Source organism: Protopterus annectens, chromosome 7.part0 (assembly GCF_019279795.1).
Source record: "Protopterus annectens isolate FY-2018-M chromosome 7.part0, PAN1.0, whole genome shotgun sequence".
Classification (NCBI taxonomy): Eukaryota; Metazoa; Chordata; order Ceratodontiformes; family Protopteridae; genus Protopterus; species Protopterus annectens.
Window position 1 is genome coordinate 24,748,327 of NC_056739.1, and position 18,985 is coordinate 24,767,311.

The 18,985-nt window shown below is 39.1% G+C and overlaps 1 protein-coding gene across 1 annotated transcript in view; it reads left to right on the top strand.

Annotated features, from left to right (window-relative positions):
- The first annotated feature begins 1,299 nt into the window (after nt 1-1,299).
- The window catches only part of SYT6 (synaptotagmin 6), a 1,631,223-nt gene continuing 1,613,537 nt past the window's right edge, over nt 1,300-18,985 (top strand). Inside the window, exon 1 of the mRNA XM_044076454.1 lies at nt 1,300-1,884. Within this exon, the coding sequence (XP_043932389.1) occupies nt 1,728-1,884 (157 nt within the window). The 5' untranslated portion in view covers nt 1,300-1,727. The remainder of the gene's footprint in view (nt 1,885-18,985) is intronic.

Genomic DNA, 18,985 nt, shown 5'->3' on the forward strand with positions numbered 1-18,985 from the left:
GGAAAAAAAAATGATGATATGATGGTTGAATCAGCAGCTGATTGTACATACTAACTTTTCTACTATTTGAGATCGCAGTACAGTGGAAATCAGGGAACTTGCCTTTCCCTGTTGTAGTGTGATATATATATATATATATATATATATATATATATATATATATGTATATACACATATATATTTAGCAGGGAATATGGGAGTGCAGGGGGGGCTTGCCCATCTGCAAAAAACAATGGTTTCTTTTTACTTTACTTTTGATAGGCTGCTGATTAGCAAGTTGTGTTTGATCAATTGTCTTTTGATGTGTTTACCTTTCTATATATTGACTTACATCCATATATTGACATACATTCATATATATATATATATATATATATATATATATATATATATATACACACACACACACAGAGGAGGAGAGAGAGATATTTATCTGTAGATAGATATACGTGTGTGTGTGTTTCATGCAACAAATGGGGATATTAATATGCCCTGCAGCATTATGGTTGATGTTGTTATACCAGCCTGAGTACAGCATTCTTCCAAAATAGCACAGTAGTCAAACACATGCGGTACAGTTATAAAATTACTAGATATATCATTTGTTATTATGTCACGGTTGCTGTTCTCTCTGAATTGACTACAGCAAATGGCAGAAAGCACTGAAGTAATTCACACAAATACAATATGCATGGTAAAGTAATACTTGTCTTGTCATAAACAGACATATCAATGAAAAATTGCTGCTCTGTGCTTTCAGTCTCATTGGTGTCACCTTAAACATTGATGGAATTACAGCTTTGTGTTGTTAATGCATAATTCTGAGCACTAAACACCATAAACCAGGCTGGGTAAGAGAGACAATATAACAGAACACTAAAGGTTAATTTCAGATTTCTGGCATGCTATATTCAGCTTTTAGGAGATGTCTCTTTTAAGCAATTTCAGCTGTAGGTCATTAGAATTCTTTCTGGATAGCCACCAGGAATCAACAGAATGAACCTTCCATCTTTGCTGAAGGGCACCTGCTGCAGGAATTTGCCCCCATCTCTGCACTGCAGCATTTGTGATGGGGGCTCAACTTAAGAGTAACATCTATGGTTTGGAATGCGTATAAATCACCTTCTGTTATAATATAAAAAAATGACTACACTTAGGTGCAGAATAGTTCAGTGATTAATCTATGTTTCTAATCAGTCTCTTAGTGTATTTAAGTTCAAAATCCTGCAGCTGTTTCCTGGGTAATGATTTTATGCTATGTAGATATGCTACTGTTGCAGTAAAACATGGCATTGTCTCAGCTACTGCAACATGAATAAAATAAAAATAAAAAATAGTATTATTTAGGTAGGGTGAACAAAGTTCATGAGTACACTGCTTCTTTAAAATTTAACATTGGGGTACCACACTGGTTTTAGTAGGAGGTTCTTTGTAAGTAACCACGCCTTAGCTGTAAATAGATAGCTGATCTCAGATGCAATAAGACAATCACAAAGGGAGAAGTTGAATTTCACAAAGCAGGGGTTTGTGCAAATTGGCCTCAGGCTATTGAATAGTTATTCTAATGAGGGTCTGGATACCTCAGGTCTTTATGGCTGGTTGCACTAGAGATCTAAACTGTTTTACAAAGGAGTAATCCTTTCTTGACAGTTATAGTAGGAGACCATTTTTCAACTTACTCACCACAGAAAACTAGGCAGAGGTGTGTAAAGGATGGTGTGGAGGAAATGAGTACCAGTAAAGAGGATAATGCCAACCTGTGTCATCAGGCAATCCGACTTGTCACTGAGCTTTGCCGGAAGAATACCCCTGGCTTGGGTGTAGAAACGTGTAAGGACTATCTCCTTTTGCCTTCTGATCAAAGTCCAAGTATAACTGAGCCAGGTAAAGTATTGCTAATTAAGCATACTTAATAATGCTTGTCTGTTGGCTAAAGTAATACAAGTTTAGCATCATAGGAACTGCTTGCAACTTTTGTATGGGTTGATTTGCTGTCATGTAGAAAAAGGAGAGATTTGTAATAGTAATACAGAGTTTACTTGGTAACTTGAGCTTAAAACACCTGTGGTTCCTGCCTGTGTAATAAGGAATAGGGAGCTGCTTATGAGATAATGGCATTCCTCTGCTGCTCTTGTTGTTGGTTTCTACAGTGAAACTTTAACCAACCCGATTTAGAGAAGCTTTTCCTGGTTATTCTCTGGAATGTGTAATAAGAAATAAAATGTAGTTCACAACAGAAAAAGGCTGTAAAAAAGTTTTCTATGACCCCAGCATGCTTACTGGTTAAAATGTTTTACAACCTTCTTTTTTATGCTAACAGGAGCAAAATCATGCACGTGCACATAGAGCAGAGGATGAATTCTGAAATTAGCATCCCACCTTAAAAAGTACTAGTTTTGAAAATGCTTTCTTTAGCAGCCTGTTGACACTAGGGGGAAATGGTAGCTTGCTTATTTTGATCAGGAGCCGAATAAAATTCTTTCAGTGCTGATTGAATTAATGTACGCTTTGCTTTGAGACCTGCTCTGTTTAAGCACTGTTATTCCCTGGTCCTGCTGGTGAGATTTGAACTGTAACTAGTCTCTTCTTCAGACTGGGAAATTATTAGTGTGAATTGCTTGGTTCTTGCTGAGATTTCTTTGTACTGTGAAGTTCTCCTGCGTGGTAAGTCACTGTACTATGTTTAAGAAAGATTACTCTGCCAAGAGTGTTTTCTTGTCTGGCGATGAACCTTTATTTGCTCACAGAGAGTGCACAGTCTGCAAACTGCACAGTTTTTAACAGCAGTGACTGCATTATCTGGTTTAGAAATGGTATAGCTGTTTTCACTGTCTGATGCTTTCAAATGGCAAAATATGCCATAGTGTTATGGATCTGATGTTTTCTTTCCTCTTTTATTAACTTACTATACTAAATATTGGTAAATATAGTATTAGAATAGAAAATCTAGCTTGCTTGCCATTTTTTTTATTTTTCAAATATTGCAAACGTATGCTTAATATGAAAAATGTATTGTAACTGCTGCATGTTAATGCAAATTCTGTAAGTTAATGGGTATCTACTTGCTATAAACACACAAAATATTAAAGTGAATTATTTTCATGAACAATGCTACTCTAAAATCATTAAGAAAATGGAAAAGAAAAGTGTTGTGTAAAACTGAAAAAATCAATAAATAAGCATCAGACTGAAAGTTTGTATGAATGAATATCGGGCAGAGTAAAACAAAAGAATTAACACTGCACAGGTTTAGTTCAAAACAATTCAACACCGAACTGGCTATTGGCTATATTTTATTTGAAATCTTTTAAGTTTTTTGCTGATCATTGCTATTGCATAACCTATGAGGAGTTAAAAATGCAAGTGATTTGAAAAAATTAGAATGCTATGGATAGGGTTACTTGGTAAATGGTGGGATGGCAAGTCTGGCTCTGTAAGAAATATTATTTATGATGGAAATAATCAATACATTTTAAAGCAAGTTATTATTTTCTTGTGTCTTATTTGTGATGACCTACAAGTGACGCCACAGTAAAGTTTGCAGAACCTAACCTCGCTATGTGCTAGTTTATTATTGGCAATTCTGCTGATGTGTTTGCATAATGCATCCCACTGTGTGTTGCCTTGGAAATGATTTCTGAGTGTTTTATGTGACTTCTCCCCTACGCAGGGATGAGTTCCTTACCATTTTCTACCAGTCCCAGAGCAGCTTGGTCATCTCTTGTTGGTATCCATGCGTGGTGCTTTGATTCTGCACATTAAGCATGTAGACTGTGCCTTGGATAGAGTTTTAGGAACACCGATACTGGGTTTTGTCTTGTTGCCTTTCTACATCCTGGCAGTGAGGTGTTGTGAAATTCGCAGCTGTTTAGATGCTGAGATGTCAAAAGGTCTTTATGCGGGTTAAAATGTCAGATCCTTGCAAAGGTTTTCCTCTCAAAATTGCTAACAAGGTCTGTTGTAGCATTTAGGTGACAGTTTTTGTTTCAGCTGTACAGTGATATTTAAATGTTGTGTAAGCAGAAAAGGACTGTATCTGTGTTCCTGTTACTTTACATACCTTACTATGTATTGCTAGCAAGGAGCACTCTATAGAAATGTAACACTCTTTCCTTACCTTCCTCCTACAGTCAGTGCGAACACTGTTTTAATGCACTGATTTAAAGCCTTCTTTTCATGTTTCCCATCACTCTAGAATATAGCAACACTTTTTAAGTTTTTGCAGCCTCTGCCAAAATGCACTATTCCTGTTTATATGAACACACCATGTCATGAGGGATCACTACACCAATTCCCAACAAACCCTTTGTATTCTAATCCCTTTTGCTCCAAACTATGAGCAGCTCTGCATACTGCTTCAAATGTGCAACTGCCAACACATCCCTCTAAGGTGAACTTGTATAAAATTGCTAAATTTAAACCTCTCCCTTTCATACACAGGCCTTGTACTTTGGATGTATTTGCTATATACCTCTAGAAGCAGGCTGAACACTTGAGGGTCTTGCCCTGCCCAAAATTTCTGAGATTTTAGAATACTGAACTCTTACATGTCCATACTCTGATCTGAAATCGTACCACTTTCAACAGCTGTAGAAGTTTCTGTAAACACCCTACAAAATGTTTTTTCTTTCCTTATCCTAATCATGAAAGAAAGGATCAGTTTACATTTCAAAAACACTAGTGAAGGGACTTCCAAAACATTGTGGAGTTAAAGTTACTGTAAGTAAGAAAATTGTGTGTGTGTGTGGTCATATATCTATATGCATGTGTGCATGTAAGTTACTGTAAGTAAGAAAATCGTGCGTGTGGTCATATAATATCTATATGCATGTGTGCATGTTTTATATAGATAGAGTAACATGCACATTATGCATGCATTATGATAGGATCTAAATCCTGCCTCTACTATATCTTGTGCATGTCTTTTAATATATCTAGATAAATTTATAATTGGGTCTCCAACCACAACCAGCTTGTGTGCTATCAGCATGGAAGAGCTTCACTCTCTTTAAATTTCCTAACATTTATGTCCTGAACACACAGTAAGAGTTGCAATTGGAGAAACCCAGTCATAGTTCTTGGCACTGCATGGAGGTTTGATTCATGTACTGCCATTTACAGAAAAAAAAGGTGTAGGAGTAAGAAGTGTATTTTAAGGTTTTGAAAGCTACAACAATGCAATATCTCTACTTGCTGTCTGCGTGGAACAGCTAAGTGTTTCCCCTGAGAAATTAGTGACTTTAAAAGCTGTTAGGCACTTTGACGCGCCACTGCTTTGATTGTGAGTGTGACAGTGGTGTCAAACAGCTTTTAAAGCTACTTTTATCTTCTGCGGTAGCTGGCACAGGCCATAGTTAACACTCTAGTGTGAGGGTAGAGGTTAAACTTCACTTGACAAAACTTTAAACAACTTTTATCGCATCTGAAAGCATAAAGAGTTCTTTTTTTCCCTGAATTTGGAGTATAATTGTGTTGCATTATGAATTAATGTGTAAATGTATGTGTAGCATAGAGACTTGCATTTCTATAGAACCAGAGGTTTATGATCAAGCCTCCAGTCATAATCTAGCTGTTATGTTTTGGAGACCTGGATGTTAAGAACTTTGCCATGAGAACAGTGAAAACTGAACTATTCATTTTAAAAGCATATGACTACATTATGATCAGAGAGATCTGAACATGTCATTGTAGCACATGGAGTTTCAGCTACTCTGATTTACTACTACTAAGTTGGGGGGGGTGATATGTGAAACATTAAGAACTGTCATATAGGCAGTGGCCAGAAGCCAAGTACTGCACTGGAGTAAGAGCTTTAAAAGCTGTTAAACAGTGTCTGCCTTCTTCCATATGTGCCTACAAGAAATGTCTTGCAAATTTAAACATGTTTTTCATTGTATCTTTTGCTGAGCTACATTAATACCTCATAATCACTCCCAAGTGCTTCTTTTACAATTTTCTTGCATCTCCCTCGAGATGGTGGATGTTTGGGCCTGCCTTGGTAACGTGATCTTATTTTCTTGCTTTCATCCTTCCCAGAATACATTTCAAGTCCTCCTTTATATGACTCATGCCAGACATAAGGAAGTGGTGGTGTTTTCTCATGCCATTAAGTCAGAATGGCAGAACTGTGAAGCAGTGTTATCTAAACACACCTTCTGTAACAGATCTGCTACTTCACTGACTGAGCCTCATTTGTGTGTCTGCCAGAGCTTGCTTTTTGCTATAAATAGCTGCTGGCTACTTCCAACAACAACAAAAAAAGTAGGTAAATGGCATGCTTTTATAATTATTTTGTAGTTCTTAAAGAATTGACAGACCTCCCCCCCCCCCCCCCCCCCACACACACACACACACACACACACACACACACACACTCCCATGCTGAGGTGTGAAAACTCACTGCAGTAAATGATCCTTGCTGTACATTTACAGGTGACCAGTAGTAGGACTCCAATCTTAAGTCCGTCTGCTACTTCCCAATACCTTCAGTTAGAATTTTTTTTTCCTCCAATCTCCTGAATGATGCACAATTAAAAATGTGCTTTACTAGTTCCTTGATATTTTTGTCATGTTCACCCCCCCTGTTTTTTCTATTCCATATTTGTTTATACTTGTAACCAGGAAAGTGAACTTGTCCCAGGACCCTTTCCAGCCATGACTTGAGCTGCAGTAGACTTGAGCTACAGTAGCAAAGATAAGTAATAAATGCTCATATGCATGTGTGTAACAGAGAACTAATTATATGCCTGTGTGTATACTTAATGTCTTTTAAGGAAAAGCAAATCTAAATGGAAATTTTGTAACTGTGTGTCTGTACATACACACATATATGTGTGTATGTTAGTGTATAAGAACGTATGTAGCATATAGAACACTATATGTGGTGTGCAATTCTGTGTTTAAATGCACATGACTGACTTTGTGTGTGTGCACATTTAAACACAGGTAAATGCTTCAGATTTCCTTTTCTTAATGTTTTAAGTTTCAGAACACATAATAAATTCAGCTGTGTATTATGGTTGCCATCAATGGTCACATCAAAATGCTCACGCATTGTAATGATGTAAGGATTGACTCAGTCAGTGGGAATCTCTTCCCATGGGCCTATGTATATCAAATATGCACCCCCCCCCCCAGGAGGATGTCACAAAAAAGCATAACTTTCTTTTTTTTATGAACATATCCGTGCACCTAGTTGATAAGGTTGCCCATTGTCTGTCTTTCTGCAGTTCGGTCCTGTGGGGAGGGGGTTAGAAAATGGTAAACGTGGTGATACTTCACAAGAAGCTATTTTCTGACTTTTCTCTAAATCTTAAGATGACCTTAATGTAGTATCAAACATATAAATAACCACTGAAAGCTTAGCATTTCAATACTGTTATTGCTTATGTAAATTTGTCAGAAGAGTTGAAGTACCTTTAAATGCCTGACTAATTGGTCTGTTTTGCTATGAAAGGAGAGGAATAGAGGAGTGTGATGCATGTTGGGGTGGTTCTCCTACCTCTGCACACCTCTGGACTAAAGAGCAGAGTCTACAAGATTATGTGGGGGGGGGGGCAACAAGCCACCAGGGATAACTGTAATGCAGGCATGGGGGGAACATTGGCCACCAGAGCTTTTCCTAACACTCATGCCCTAATGGCACTTTAATCACTATGGAGATCGGGGGGGGGGGGTGGGGAAACACTAGCCACCATGGAAACGTGGTATGGAGGGACCTAGAGGCAGATTGAATAAAAGTTGTGAAGAATCACTAGCTACCAGGGAATGGATTTAAATCATGCACTCTTGATACAAGGGCCCTCTGCATTACCAAATTTAGTGCAACAGGTATGTGTTTAAAACATATTACAGACCTCTGGCATTATGCAGTACTCGCAACATATCCTGTTGAATGAGGGAGAGTGAGGGACATGTTTATACCTCCCAAAACCTACTAGAAGAGTTTAAAAGAATGCATTTACTGAGGTATGAAGTGCAAAATGTAAATGTCTAGCATTAATAACTGAACTGTAAACATCAGTGAATTACAAAGGCAGGGGGACAGGAGACATTGTGAATGATCTGACAACAGGGACAAGTATGGGATGTACTTTGTGTGTGATGGGGGGGTACTTTGGTGTGCTGTGTATGTAAGTGACTGGGGGGTGCTTGTGTATGTGAATGACTGGGGGGTGCTTCTGCTTCCACAATATGGCCGCCAACAGTTACCTACTAGGAAATGCTGATCTGCTCTTCATGGTAGGTATTGTGATTCAGAGACATTCAAATTAACCCCTTATGAGTTGTTTCCTTATGGCTAATTTGCTTCTGAATCACAAAATACTGTATTGTGGGAGTGTGACCTTTTTACTACTAGCTGTACAGCCCACACTTTTAATCAGCCCCTGGGACTGTTTGTGCTTTTCATTCCGCATCACCTGCCTTTGCATCTGTCATTGAAAGCTGGAAGTTTAATCATTTTTCTTTTGTAGACATTTTTGTGGTCTAGGCATGTGTGTAAATACAACATGCAACCCCCCCCCAACAACAACACACACGCATAATATAAAGTTGTACTGCAAGGAAGGGTAACCTTTCTTGATCAAAGTGTGAAATTCCTGAAGTGTTAGCTATGCAAGACGGTTAAGGCACAGCAGACAAACTGGGGGTTTATACCCAATGCTTTTTTTCATGTGCGCATATAATTTTTAAGAAACTGACTGTATTTCTCATGATAGTAAATATGCTCCTTTTTTGCAAAATTTAGTCAGAAAAGTAAGGCCATAATATTACTGCTGAAGATGCTTTCCACATCTGGTCCTTACAGGCTTGCCAAGTAAAATGGCACACTGTACTGCCAGTACCAGAGATGCCCTACAAGTGGTTATACTGGGTTTCAAAATGTCTAATTTTTAAATTTTCTTTTGGGTCATGCTTAAAGGTGATGCAGTTGTTTCGGCCCATTTTATCTGATAAAAACTGAAATAGACAAACTAGTGGTGGCTAACTATTCACAATATAACACTCTCTCTCTAGCTGGTTGGGTATTAATGTTGTAAATGTGGGTAATCAAAATATGGGTGCAGAGAAAGAAAAATGAATATAGATAGCTGCCAGAGTGGCATGAATGAATAGAAACCGATCTTGGAAACAAGGTGTTAATTCATGATCTACTATAACTTTATCTTTTAAGTTGGATAAGTGAACAATTTCATTACAATACTAACCTCCCTCAGTAATGATTTGTTACTCTGATGAAGATATTATCAAAAGGAAAACTAAGAAATAACTAAACTGGGTATGCTTTCATCACAAATAAAACAAAGTAAGTTGTTTAAGTGCTTATCGTAACTTTTTCAATTCAATGACCTGATCCTTTCTCTCCAGCAAGTGCTTACCAGTCAATTTGCTGATCCCATCTTTCTAACATACTTGCTGCTATTTTATTTGTAATTTGTGTGTGTTGTAGTAAAACGGTGTGATCTGCCCTTCATTGCTGTTGATAATTTCAGCACAACTGTCCACACTGCACCTTGACTGGCTCTCATTGCAGATGTAATTGGTTTTCGTTTTTATATGTTAGAGATAAACGTGGATGTAGTGGCTCACATTCCAGTAGATGTATTTTATTCTAGTCTTTTTAACAATGCAGACCATCACAACACCTATCCACTACCGATCTGCTTTCACATGGCAGTGTGGAACATTTGCTCATAGTGGAGTTGTGATCGGAATCAAATTAGGAAGTTTTGACAGCTAAGTGACTGAAGCAGGCAGTAATCAACTGCCACAATTCATTCAAGGTGTTCAAAGCTGGCTAAAATTAAACATAATAGTTAAAGCATAGAGGGGCTGCTGCCCAGCATCACCAGCAGACTCTGAGTGTAAGGGTGAAAAGTTCCATTACAGGTTGTGCTGTGACCACCTTTCTGTAACTTGTCACCTAAAACAGCCTCACCCAAATGGCTCTTGGCTATCTAGCATTCTTTGGTGACTTAATAGTAAGGAGTGTAGAAGGGGATATTTTCTTGTCCAGATTTCTAGTCCTTTAAAGGGTCATGAACAAATAACTAAATAAAGCAAGTCTGGAAGGGGGGAAAAAAAACACAAGTGTTGATCTGCTGTGCTATAAAAGGTGATTATTAGCTTACTGTTCTACAAGCGAAATAACTTTGAAATGGAGCTGGGGTGCATTAATTTATTTATTAGCTAAAGGTTCTCTTCTCACATGGTATGATAGTTTAATATTGGTTTTGCTTCCTGGTTATTATGTTGATTATCAAAGAATGAAAGAAATGTGAGCTATTGATTTCTACATTATCTGCAGAAAGTATTTGTAGTGAAGTCCAAACACCTTAAACAGCATATAATTACTGGATATACAGGATGCCAGAGCATTTTGTTTTTGTTTGTCATCTTTACCTTCTTTTCATAATACATACTTTGGCCTTTTTATTATAGAAAGAGTAAACATTTCTACAGCTAATGGGTGCTCGATCTACTAATAGCATTCATTGCTGGGATGTCCTATCCCCCCCCCCTCCCCTAGATTTCAAAATGATTCAAGCAAAACACTATAGTGAAAATCCTTCTGGGAATGTTGGTAAACATGGCACACTTCATTAGCCAAGCAGAATTTGGAAATCAACCTCAAAAACTACAGCAGCAAAGTTGGCATGGCTCTGAATAATAATCTACTGTTTGTTGTGTAAAAAAAAAAAAAAAAAAAAGTCTGAATCATCAGAGACTCTCCAGGTTTATGGGCTCAGTGGAGTAGAAGAAAAATTGGGCTGCATTGGTTAATGTGGTGTTTTTTGCCAAAATCATAAATGCAGTGGGAAATGAAGAAAGAAAGAAAAAAAAAAACCAAACATTCTCACAAAATGTCATGGGAAGCCAAAGGTCATACAAAGGGTAAACTCTTGTACTTCTATATATGTACCTGACCAGGTAAGAATACATTATAATAAGGGAAAAACTCTCTATGATAAGAAAAGTATGCTTAGGGTATAGCTGCATGAGAGTTGGATATCTAACAGTGGCAGGTCTAAGTCTGTAAAGGAAGCAATCAGTTTAATAGGGGAATGCAACAGACCAGCAACACACTTTTTTTACATTAAAGTTCTTTGCTTCATTCTCAATACCTGATTGGGTGTCTGATATTTAAAATATTTCTAATCATTATTTATAGTGTAGTATACTCTTGCAAGTTTATGGACTGTTTTAGCAAAATGTAAAATCTCTTGGTGCGGGAAGTTATGAACTGTTCCAGATTACTTACTGGTTCATGTTAAACAGATATGCCAAGGAACCATTGGATTATAAGTTCTAACTCATACTGGTGATATGATACTTCCACTAGAAAGATGGGGACTTTCAATGGGTTTATTTAACTCTAAACACCAGAACCAACCATGAGACAACTCCTCCAATAATTCAATACATCAAACTTGTATTTTGTTGCAATGTTGTCCATCAAAAAGACATCTGTACCTAAAACCACCTAATCATTATGTTGGAAAACAAGGTAGTAAAAGTTTAATGCAGAGAGCAAAATGGAGTTGATGAATTACACATGCTATGAAATATTCTATCTAAATAACTCTTAAAGGCAAAGCATGCTTTCAAAGAGCAGTGCATAAACGGAAAATGGATAGGAAAGATTTAACAACTAACATGCTCTTCTATATTAATGTTGATTTTAGAATTTGAAAATCTAGTTTTAGTGAATGATACCAGAATGCCCTCTGCAGTTTCTACACCTCTTGACGTTCAACGTCTGGTTTTAAGGCAGCAAGGCTCCACTTGCAAACCATGTAACTCTGAGCAAGCCAGTGTTTATTCTGTCTCACCCCTGACAGAGCCATTTGTGCCTAATAAATTAGGCTGGCTAATGACTGAAAAATAGCTTTGCCTGGATAATGTCACTATGCAACCCTTCAATGGAAAACCAGTGGAAAATAGGGACACATCCAATGAGGCAAGGCAGTAATCCAGGAGGCCATATAATTTTTTTTTTAATATGCACTTCACTTCCCAGTGCCTACATTGGCCAGCAAAGGAGTATGTATATCTAGGCTCCATGCACTGTACATTCATGCTTGCTATCCTGTACAGATGTAGTGCTTGATATGCCTCCTTATCGCAGCCTGCTGACTGCTGGCCCTTGCCTTATGTACTGTAATTACAACAGGCCTCTACTTGGTGTTTAATAAAAGCAGGTGGAATAGCTGCCCCTATCTTCTAATGATGGGACACCTGGTAGCTATATCTTTCTTCCATCCCCTCTTCCCAGCTTGTGCAGTGCCCATACCTCTCAACCTCTGAGTGAAAAAGCCAAAAATAATGGGGGGACAAAGGCTTAAATAAATCTCTCAACCTCTTGAGAGCAAGAAATCTGGACCAAGCAATAAATAAAAGGGGGATAAAGAACCAAAAATGGGTACAATTTTTAAATATTGCTCTTACAAACTTATCACATTGATAGACTAACAGGTTTTGCAACAGCATGAATTTTCTGAAGGGTAAAAAGTCTGAAACGTAAATGAGGCAAAAAGCTGGACATTCTGTGAAAATCTGTACAGTTGAGCGGTATGGTGCACTGTGTGGTTTAGCTGTTCTTTCAGGCTCTGGCAAGTTCACTACTTTTCTGCTTCTTAGTACAGCCCTGTAATACAACAGCAAATGCAATAAACACTCAATAGCATCACAAGCTGCTTTTAGTTTCAGCATTTACATAAATGAGATGCACACAAATTACAAAGGAATATGAAGGTGGGTGGTTTGGCATAATGGTTAAGGTCTGCACCTCATAGACACAAGGTACAGGGTTTAATTCTGACTTCATATTACTGGCTAGGTTTAAGATGGCCTTTCATGGCAGTTAACCTAGTATTCCCCTATGAACTCATAATAGTATTTAAGTTGTAGGCCTCTCTGTCACAAGAAATGCCTCCCACTATACTACACATAAATATGGATCACTATCACTTTACCGACCGTTCAAATCTCCAAAAACGATATGGCTGAGATCACATCGCTGAAGATTTGAATTGCTGAAAGTGATAACACAGAGCAACTTACCTGTATGTTTTTTGCAGGGGGGGGGGGGAAGCTGTCAATTTTTGAGTGGGAGGATGGTATAATGGTTTAGGTGTTGACCTTAGAGACAAGGTGCAGGGTTTAATTCTTACATTGGGTAGTTGGCTAGGCTTAAAATGGCCCACAAGGGCAGATAGCCTAGAACTAATCTACGGAAGTAAAACATGTGTATTTTTTTTTTAATATATAAATATATGGCAAAACTGCACTAGTTGTAAAATCTCATCACACACACACACACACACACACACACAAATGCAGAGTAGCTTTAGCAAGTCCCTTGTTCAAGGCTCCAGCTACATTGCAGAGAAAGACTCTTAAACTTACCGAGATATTTGTTTTATTTTATTTATTTACATTTGTTGACTGAGAGAGTCCGACTGGACGCAGGTCCGTTTTCAGGGGAGGCCCGGGGAGAAAAGCTCCACATTCAGATGTTAGACATTATACAAAGATGTTAGACATTATACAATTTGAGAAACCTATCATTTGAAAATTATAGACATTGTTACAGCTGTTGAACATAATACAAGATTAAAACAAAGTTGTAAAACCGCTGTAGAACATAAATACAAGTTTAAAACAGTGACAGATGTTGAACATAGTTACAGATGTAGAACATAATTCATCAGTAGACAACTGTAACAATGTTTGTGAGGTACATAACAGACATCAATTGTTGCAATAAGAAGTTCTTCTGTATAGTAAGTAGCTAGGTTAAAGAGCAACCAAGCTTGCTATAATCAAGGTAGTTAGTGGGGTGCATATAGAAGTAGTGGGTGGGTGGAGTGGAGTGGGTGCTATTAGAGGGGGAGTTGCAAGGGCATATTCTGCAAGTTTTTAGGTGTGCTTTTAGTAAAGATTTGAAGTGGGTGCAAGATGTTTCAGAGGTAATTGAGGGTGGGAGGGAGTTCCATAATTTGGCTATAGCGCAGGAGAATAATGTTTCTCTTGCAGAGTTATTGGCTCTTGTGACTTGTAGGATGTTTTTGTTGCTGGATCTTAGTGGTGTGGTGGTAAGATAGGATTGGAGTAGATTCTGAAGGGATGGGACGTTTTAGTGGATGGTTTACTAGTTTGCAGGCGAATGCGAGTTGGTACCATTGAAGGAGATGAGGGAGCACTAGCCAGCCCAGTTCTGCCAGTGAGAAACAGTAGTGACTATGGTAGGAAGCCCCTGTGGCGAATTTGGCGATTTTGTTGTAGTAGGTTTTGAGCTTTAGGTTGCATAGTCTTCGGTTAGTATATACTGGAGAGGTGTAAAGTAGGATGGAGATAAGGTGAGAGTTTGCTACTGAAATCTTTGCAGCTTTGGTAAGTAGTTGCTGATTTGTATATAATGCTCCTAGTTTTTTGTGCACTTTTTTAATGGTCGTGTATGTCAATTTCCACTCCTAGCAATTTGGTGTGTTCTGTAGGATGGATATTGATGTATTTTGCTGTGATGTCAAAGTGAGAGAGGTTTTGGGTAAGTTTGGTGAGTTGGAAGATTAATGCTCCTAGTTTTTTGTGCACTTTTTTAATGGTCCTGTATGTCAATTTCCACTCCTAGCAATTTGGTGTGTTCTGTAGGATGGATAGTGATGTATTTTGCTGTGATGTCAAAGTGAGAGAGGTTTTGGGTAAGTTTGGCAAGTTGGAAGATTAGTAATTTAGTTTTGTTTGGGTTGAGTATTAATTGGGCATGGGATAACCAAGTTTCAACAGAGGAAAATGCATCCTGTGTGACCTTTTGCAGTTCGGGTAGAGAGTGGGCTGTGCAGATGATGGCTGAGTCATCTGCGTATTGTATGAGTGTGCCATGTGTGGTGGCAGAGGCTAGGTTATTGGTGAAAATAGTAAAATGAGTAGGGGTCCAAGGATAGACCCTTGGGGAACCCCTATGGAGACAGGTAGTTGGGGGGAATAGGTCATCCTGCCATACAACAGATTATTGGTGGTCAGACTGGTAACTTTGAAACCAGTTGGTGACTGACTGAGAGAAGGGTAAGTTATAGAGAAGAGAGATGAGTTTTGTATGGTACCATGTCGAAAGCTTTAGATAGGTCTAGGAAAGTAGCTGAGGAAAGATGACCAGCATTTTTATGTTGTAGGATAGTGTTAATGAAGGAGAGTAAGGCAGTGGTGGTGCTACGGTTTGGTCAGAAACCGTGTTTGGTGTTGGAGAGGAGGTTGTTAGCAAGGAGGTGATCTGAGACCTGAGAATGGATTCATCTCTCTAGTATTTTGGAGAGTGGAGAGAGAATATCTATGGGGTGGTTTGGTTAGCTCTGTGGAGGGGCTGCCTTTGTGGAGGGGAATTGTGTGATACTTTCCAAAGTGTGGGAATGTAACTTTATGATAGAGATCTGTTAATCAAGATGGATACTGAGTAGGCTAGAGCATCAGCTGCAAGTTGTAAGTATTCACTTGGGAGGTTGTCTGCTGCTAATTTGGTGGGTTTAAGTTTATTTTTTTTTTATTTTGGAGGTAGGAACAGGAGAGAATGAGAAGCTAGTGGGGAGATTGCTAGTTGAAGGTGTGGCTTTGAGGGGGGAGGGTTGTGTTGTCTAGCTAGTGATAGTACAGTTTGTGTGAAATATGTGTTGAAAGAGGTAGCAATATTTTCGGAAGACTGAGTGATGTTAGGAGTAGGGGTGCATACTTTAACTGGGTGGAGGATGGAGTTTATTGAGGACCAGAATTGTTTGGGGTAATGTTGGGAGGAGGTAAGGGCAGACTGGTAGTACTGGATTTTGTCCTGTTTTATTAGCTTTTTGACTATTGCTTAGTTCTAGGAATTTTTGTCTAGTAGAGGGGTTTTTGGTTTTGTGCAAGTGCTCCCAGGCTTTATCTCTGATTTTCATTTCAGACTTGGTGGTTTTCTGTAGCCATGGGGATGGTTGGGCTCTGGTTCGGGGAAACTCCTGTCCGCTAGGCAGCCAGCTATGTATGACTGGGGGCTCTTCTTAACTAGTATCCAATAAAGGGTAGTGTGTTTTGTTTGGAGCTTTTATTTATCCTAGTAGGTGACTGGACTAGTTGGGTGAAGCCATGAAGGTTTATATGATGGGTTGGGTGGTTGCTAGAACAGGATTGCCAGTCAGTATTGGAAGTCACCTAAAATTATTGTTTCTTGGGGGAGATGGTGGGTAGTCCAGCTGAGGAGGTTTTCTAGTGGAGGGATGTTTTGGCCAGGTTGAAGTAGCATCCTATTATGTTGATGGTTTTATTTATTATCAAGATAAGACTTGAATGTGAACATGGGCAAAGTCAGTCATGCAACGTGCATATCTTAGTGTGAACTTTAAAAGCATTGAGGTTTGTTTAAAACAGTGAGCAAAAACTGGCATATTGATTGTGGTTGTAGATTTTAACTTGCACTTTTTTCAGAACTCCAGTGTCACAAAACTGATGCATATTTTTTGTATTCTCACAGACGTTGTAATATTTGACTTTGGGGGATAGTCTTGTGGGAGAAGGGCCAGCATTCTGGAAGCTAGCATACAATTCCAAAAAATAATGGCTTCACCTTGAATGTAAAAATACAAACTTAGAAAAACAAAAACCTAAATTATGGACTGCCTGAATGAGCAAGAGAAAAAAAAACTCTGCAGATAGTCATTTAGTTAGTTGGTTAGCAGTGAAAATGGATAAAATGAGGTTTTGTCTGATCACCTCTGTTCAAGACAGGATGGGAGGGCATGATACATTTAGCAGGCTACTTTTAGCACTCAAGATGGGAGACTGGAATGCAGAACAGAGACGAGGAATGCAGGAAGGTTTGGATTACAGTTGCCACTTACATAAATAAGCAGGAAAATATTTGTGTTATCCTCCCCTCAGTCACCTGTTTAGCCCCCCCCCCCCACCAGACTTGAGCTCCTTGATTTCCCAAGGGTGATACCGTGCTAGATCCTTTTAGGACAAAAGCTGCCTGGGTAGGCGAGGCATCATACAGATTGGTCTCAGGGAGTTGGGAGCATCTGAGTAATGGACATTTATTGGTGACCACACATGTCACTGCAAGGACCCCCTCTGTCAAGTGCATGGATGCTTTTCCCACAGTCATAAAGGCTGTCATCATTGTCTTCAGTGGACGTGTCCATGGTCCTCTGCTGACCCCCATTCAGGATCTGCTTCCATCCACGACCAGGACATTTGGAGAAACAATGCAGATATCCAGACTGAGGCCCACCATGCCTCCACACCCAACATGAGCACAACCATCTTCCCTTAGTTGCCAAGAGGGTGGAGATGGTCCTAGACCACACCTAATTGCAGGTAGTGATCAGTAAAGGAATAAACAGCACACAGGAGGTGGGCCTCTCAGAAAATCCCATCTGGTTACAGGATGGCAGCCCTTGCTTCTCTTCTCCCTTATGGGAGGATAATCCATTAAGATGCCAACACGTCTTCTCACCTGGATAGGTGGGATCCATTTGGCAAATGGCTATGTCCAAAGTACTCCCCTCCCCAGGATGTAGTGGGTCAGGAGATTGAGCCATGCAAAGAAATTGAGCATCTGAGGTTAGTGGTAGCTAAAAACACTATAAAGAAATGTCTGCAAAATGATGATGAAAGAAACTATTTAGTTGGCATAATGGTTAAGTTCTTTCCTAACTGATATAGGTACATGGTTCGAGTATGACTGCTGGTTATTGGCTGTGCTTATAATAGTCTACAGACTGATAGGCTAGTATTTACCTATGAATGTTTTGCCTGATGAAGCTGTGATGCTACCTCACTCTGTATAAAAGTATTTTCTATACTGCATAAATATGCCTTTTCATATAATGTTGAGTTTTAATATTTAGACCTGACAAAATATTGTCGTAGATGAGACAAAAATGATGAAATAAATACATCTGTGTATAAGCAAATACAAAGGGATAGTGTGTGGCATATTGTCAACCAAGGTGATGGAAGAGAAACAAAATCTGAGCTCCCGGAATTGAAGCAGGATGGAAAGAATTTATACCCGACTATATTGGTGGTGCACACCTGGCAAAGATCCATTTCAATGCAGAGATCACCATAAGTCACATGGTATGCTAGAAAAACTAGGCGCAGGCAACTGACCTCAGTTTTATAAATGTCAAGGGTGTCAATTTATTTTTTATGAAAATGAGATTTTATTCTTCGCTACCTCTAATAGTTTCATAGTTTAGTACTAGGCTATCTGCCCTGGGGCATTTGTAAGCCTAGCCATAGTGATGTGGCTTTCGCCACCCCATGAAATGGTACAAAAAAATGCACAGAATAGATTTGGAATACTGTGCCTCTGACTAGTAGTGACACAGTGAAGGTCCCCTTATATAATAGAATTAGTTTACTGTGCCCCTGTCTAGTAGTGACACTGATGTGACCCTTGGGGTAAACTTACGATCTCCCATCCACTCATCAAGATTTCTCTTGAAGAGAGTCAGTGAGGAGCTCTGCCTAACATGAACTGGGATCTTGTTCCAGAGCATGGGAAGCCTCTGGGTTATGAATCTATCCCTCCAGCATGTCCTATTCATACTTGTGCCGAGGTTTAAGTCTTTAGCTCTCCGTGGTCCTGATGGATTTGGATTTTTTGAGGTGGAGCATGTCCATCAGTTCCTGATTGGACATGGCCTTGTACGTCAGGCAGAGATCACCTCTGAGCAGGTGGTATGCTACTGAATAGAGCTGGAGTTTCTTTAGTCTGGCAGAATAAGACATATGTTGGAGACCCTTGATCCTCTAGGTGAGGTACTTTTGTGGTCTCTCCAGCTGTTGCAAATGCCGGGTGAGGTACATACCAAATGGGGCATTGTACTCAATCATGGGTCTGATGAGGGAGGAGTATAGGGGTACAATGACATCCTTGGATCTGGACGTGAATCCCTTCATGATAAGGTGTGCAAGGTAGAATGTTTTTCTAACCACTTTGGCAACG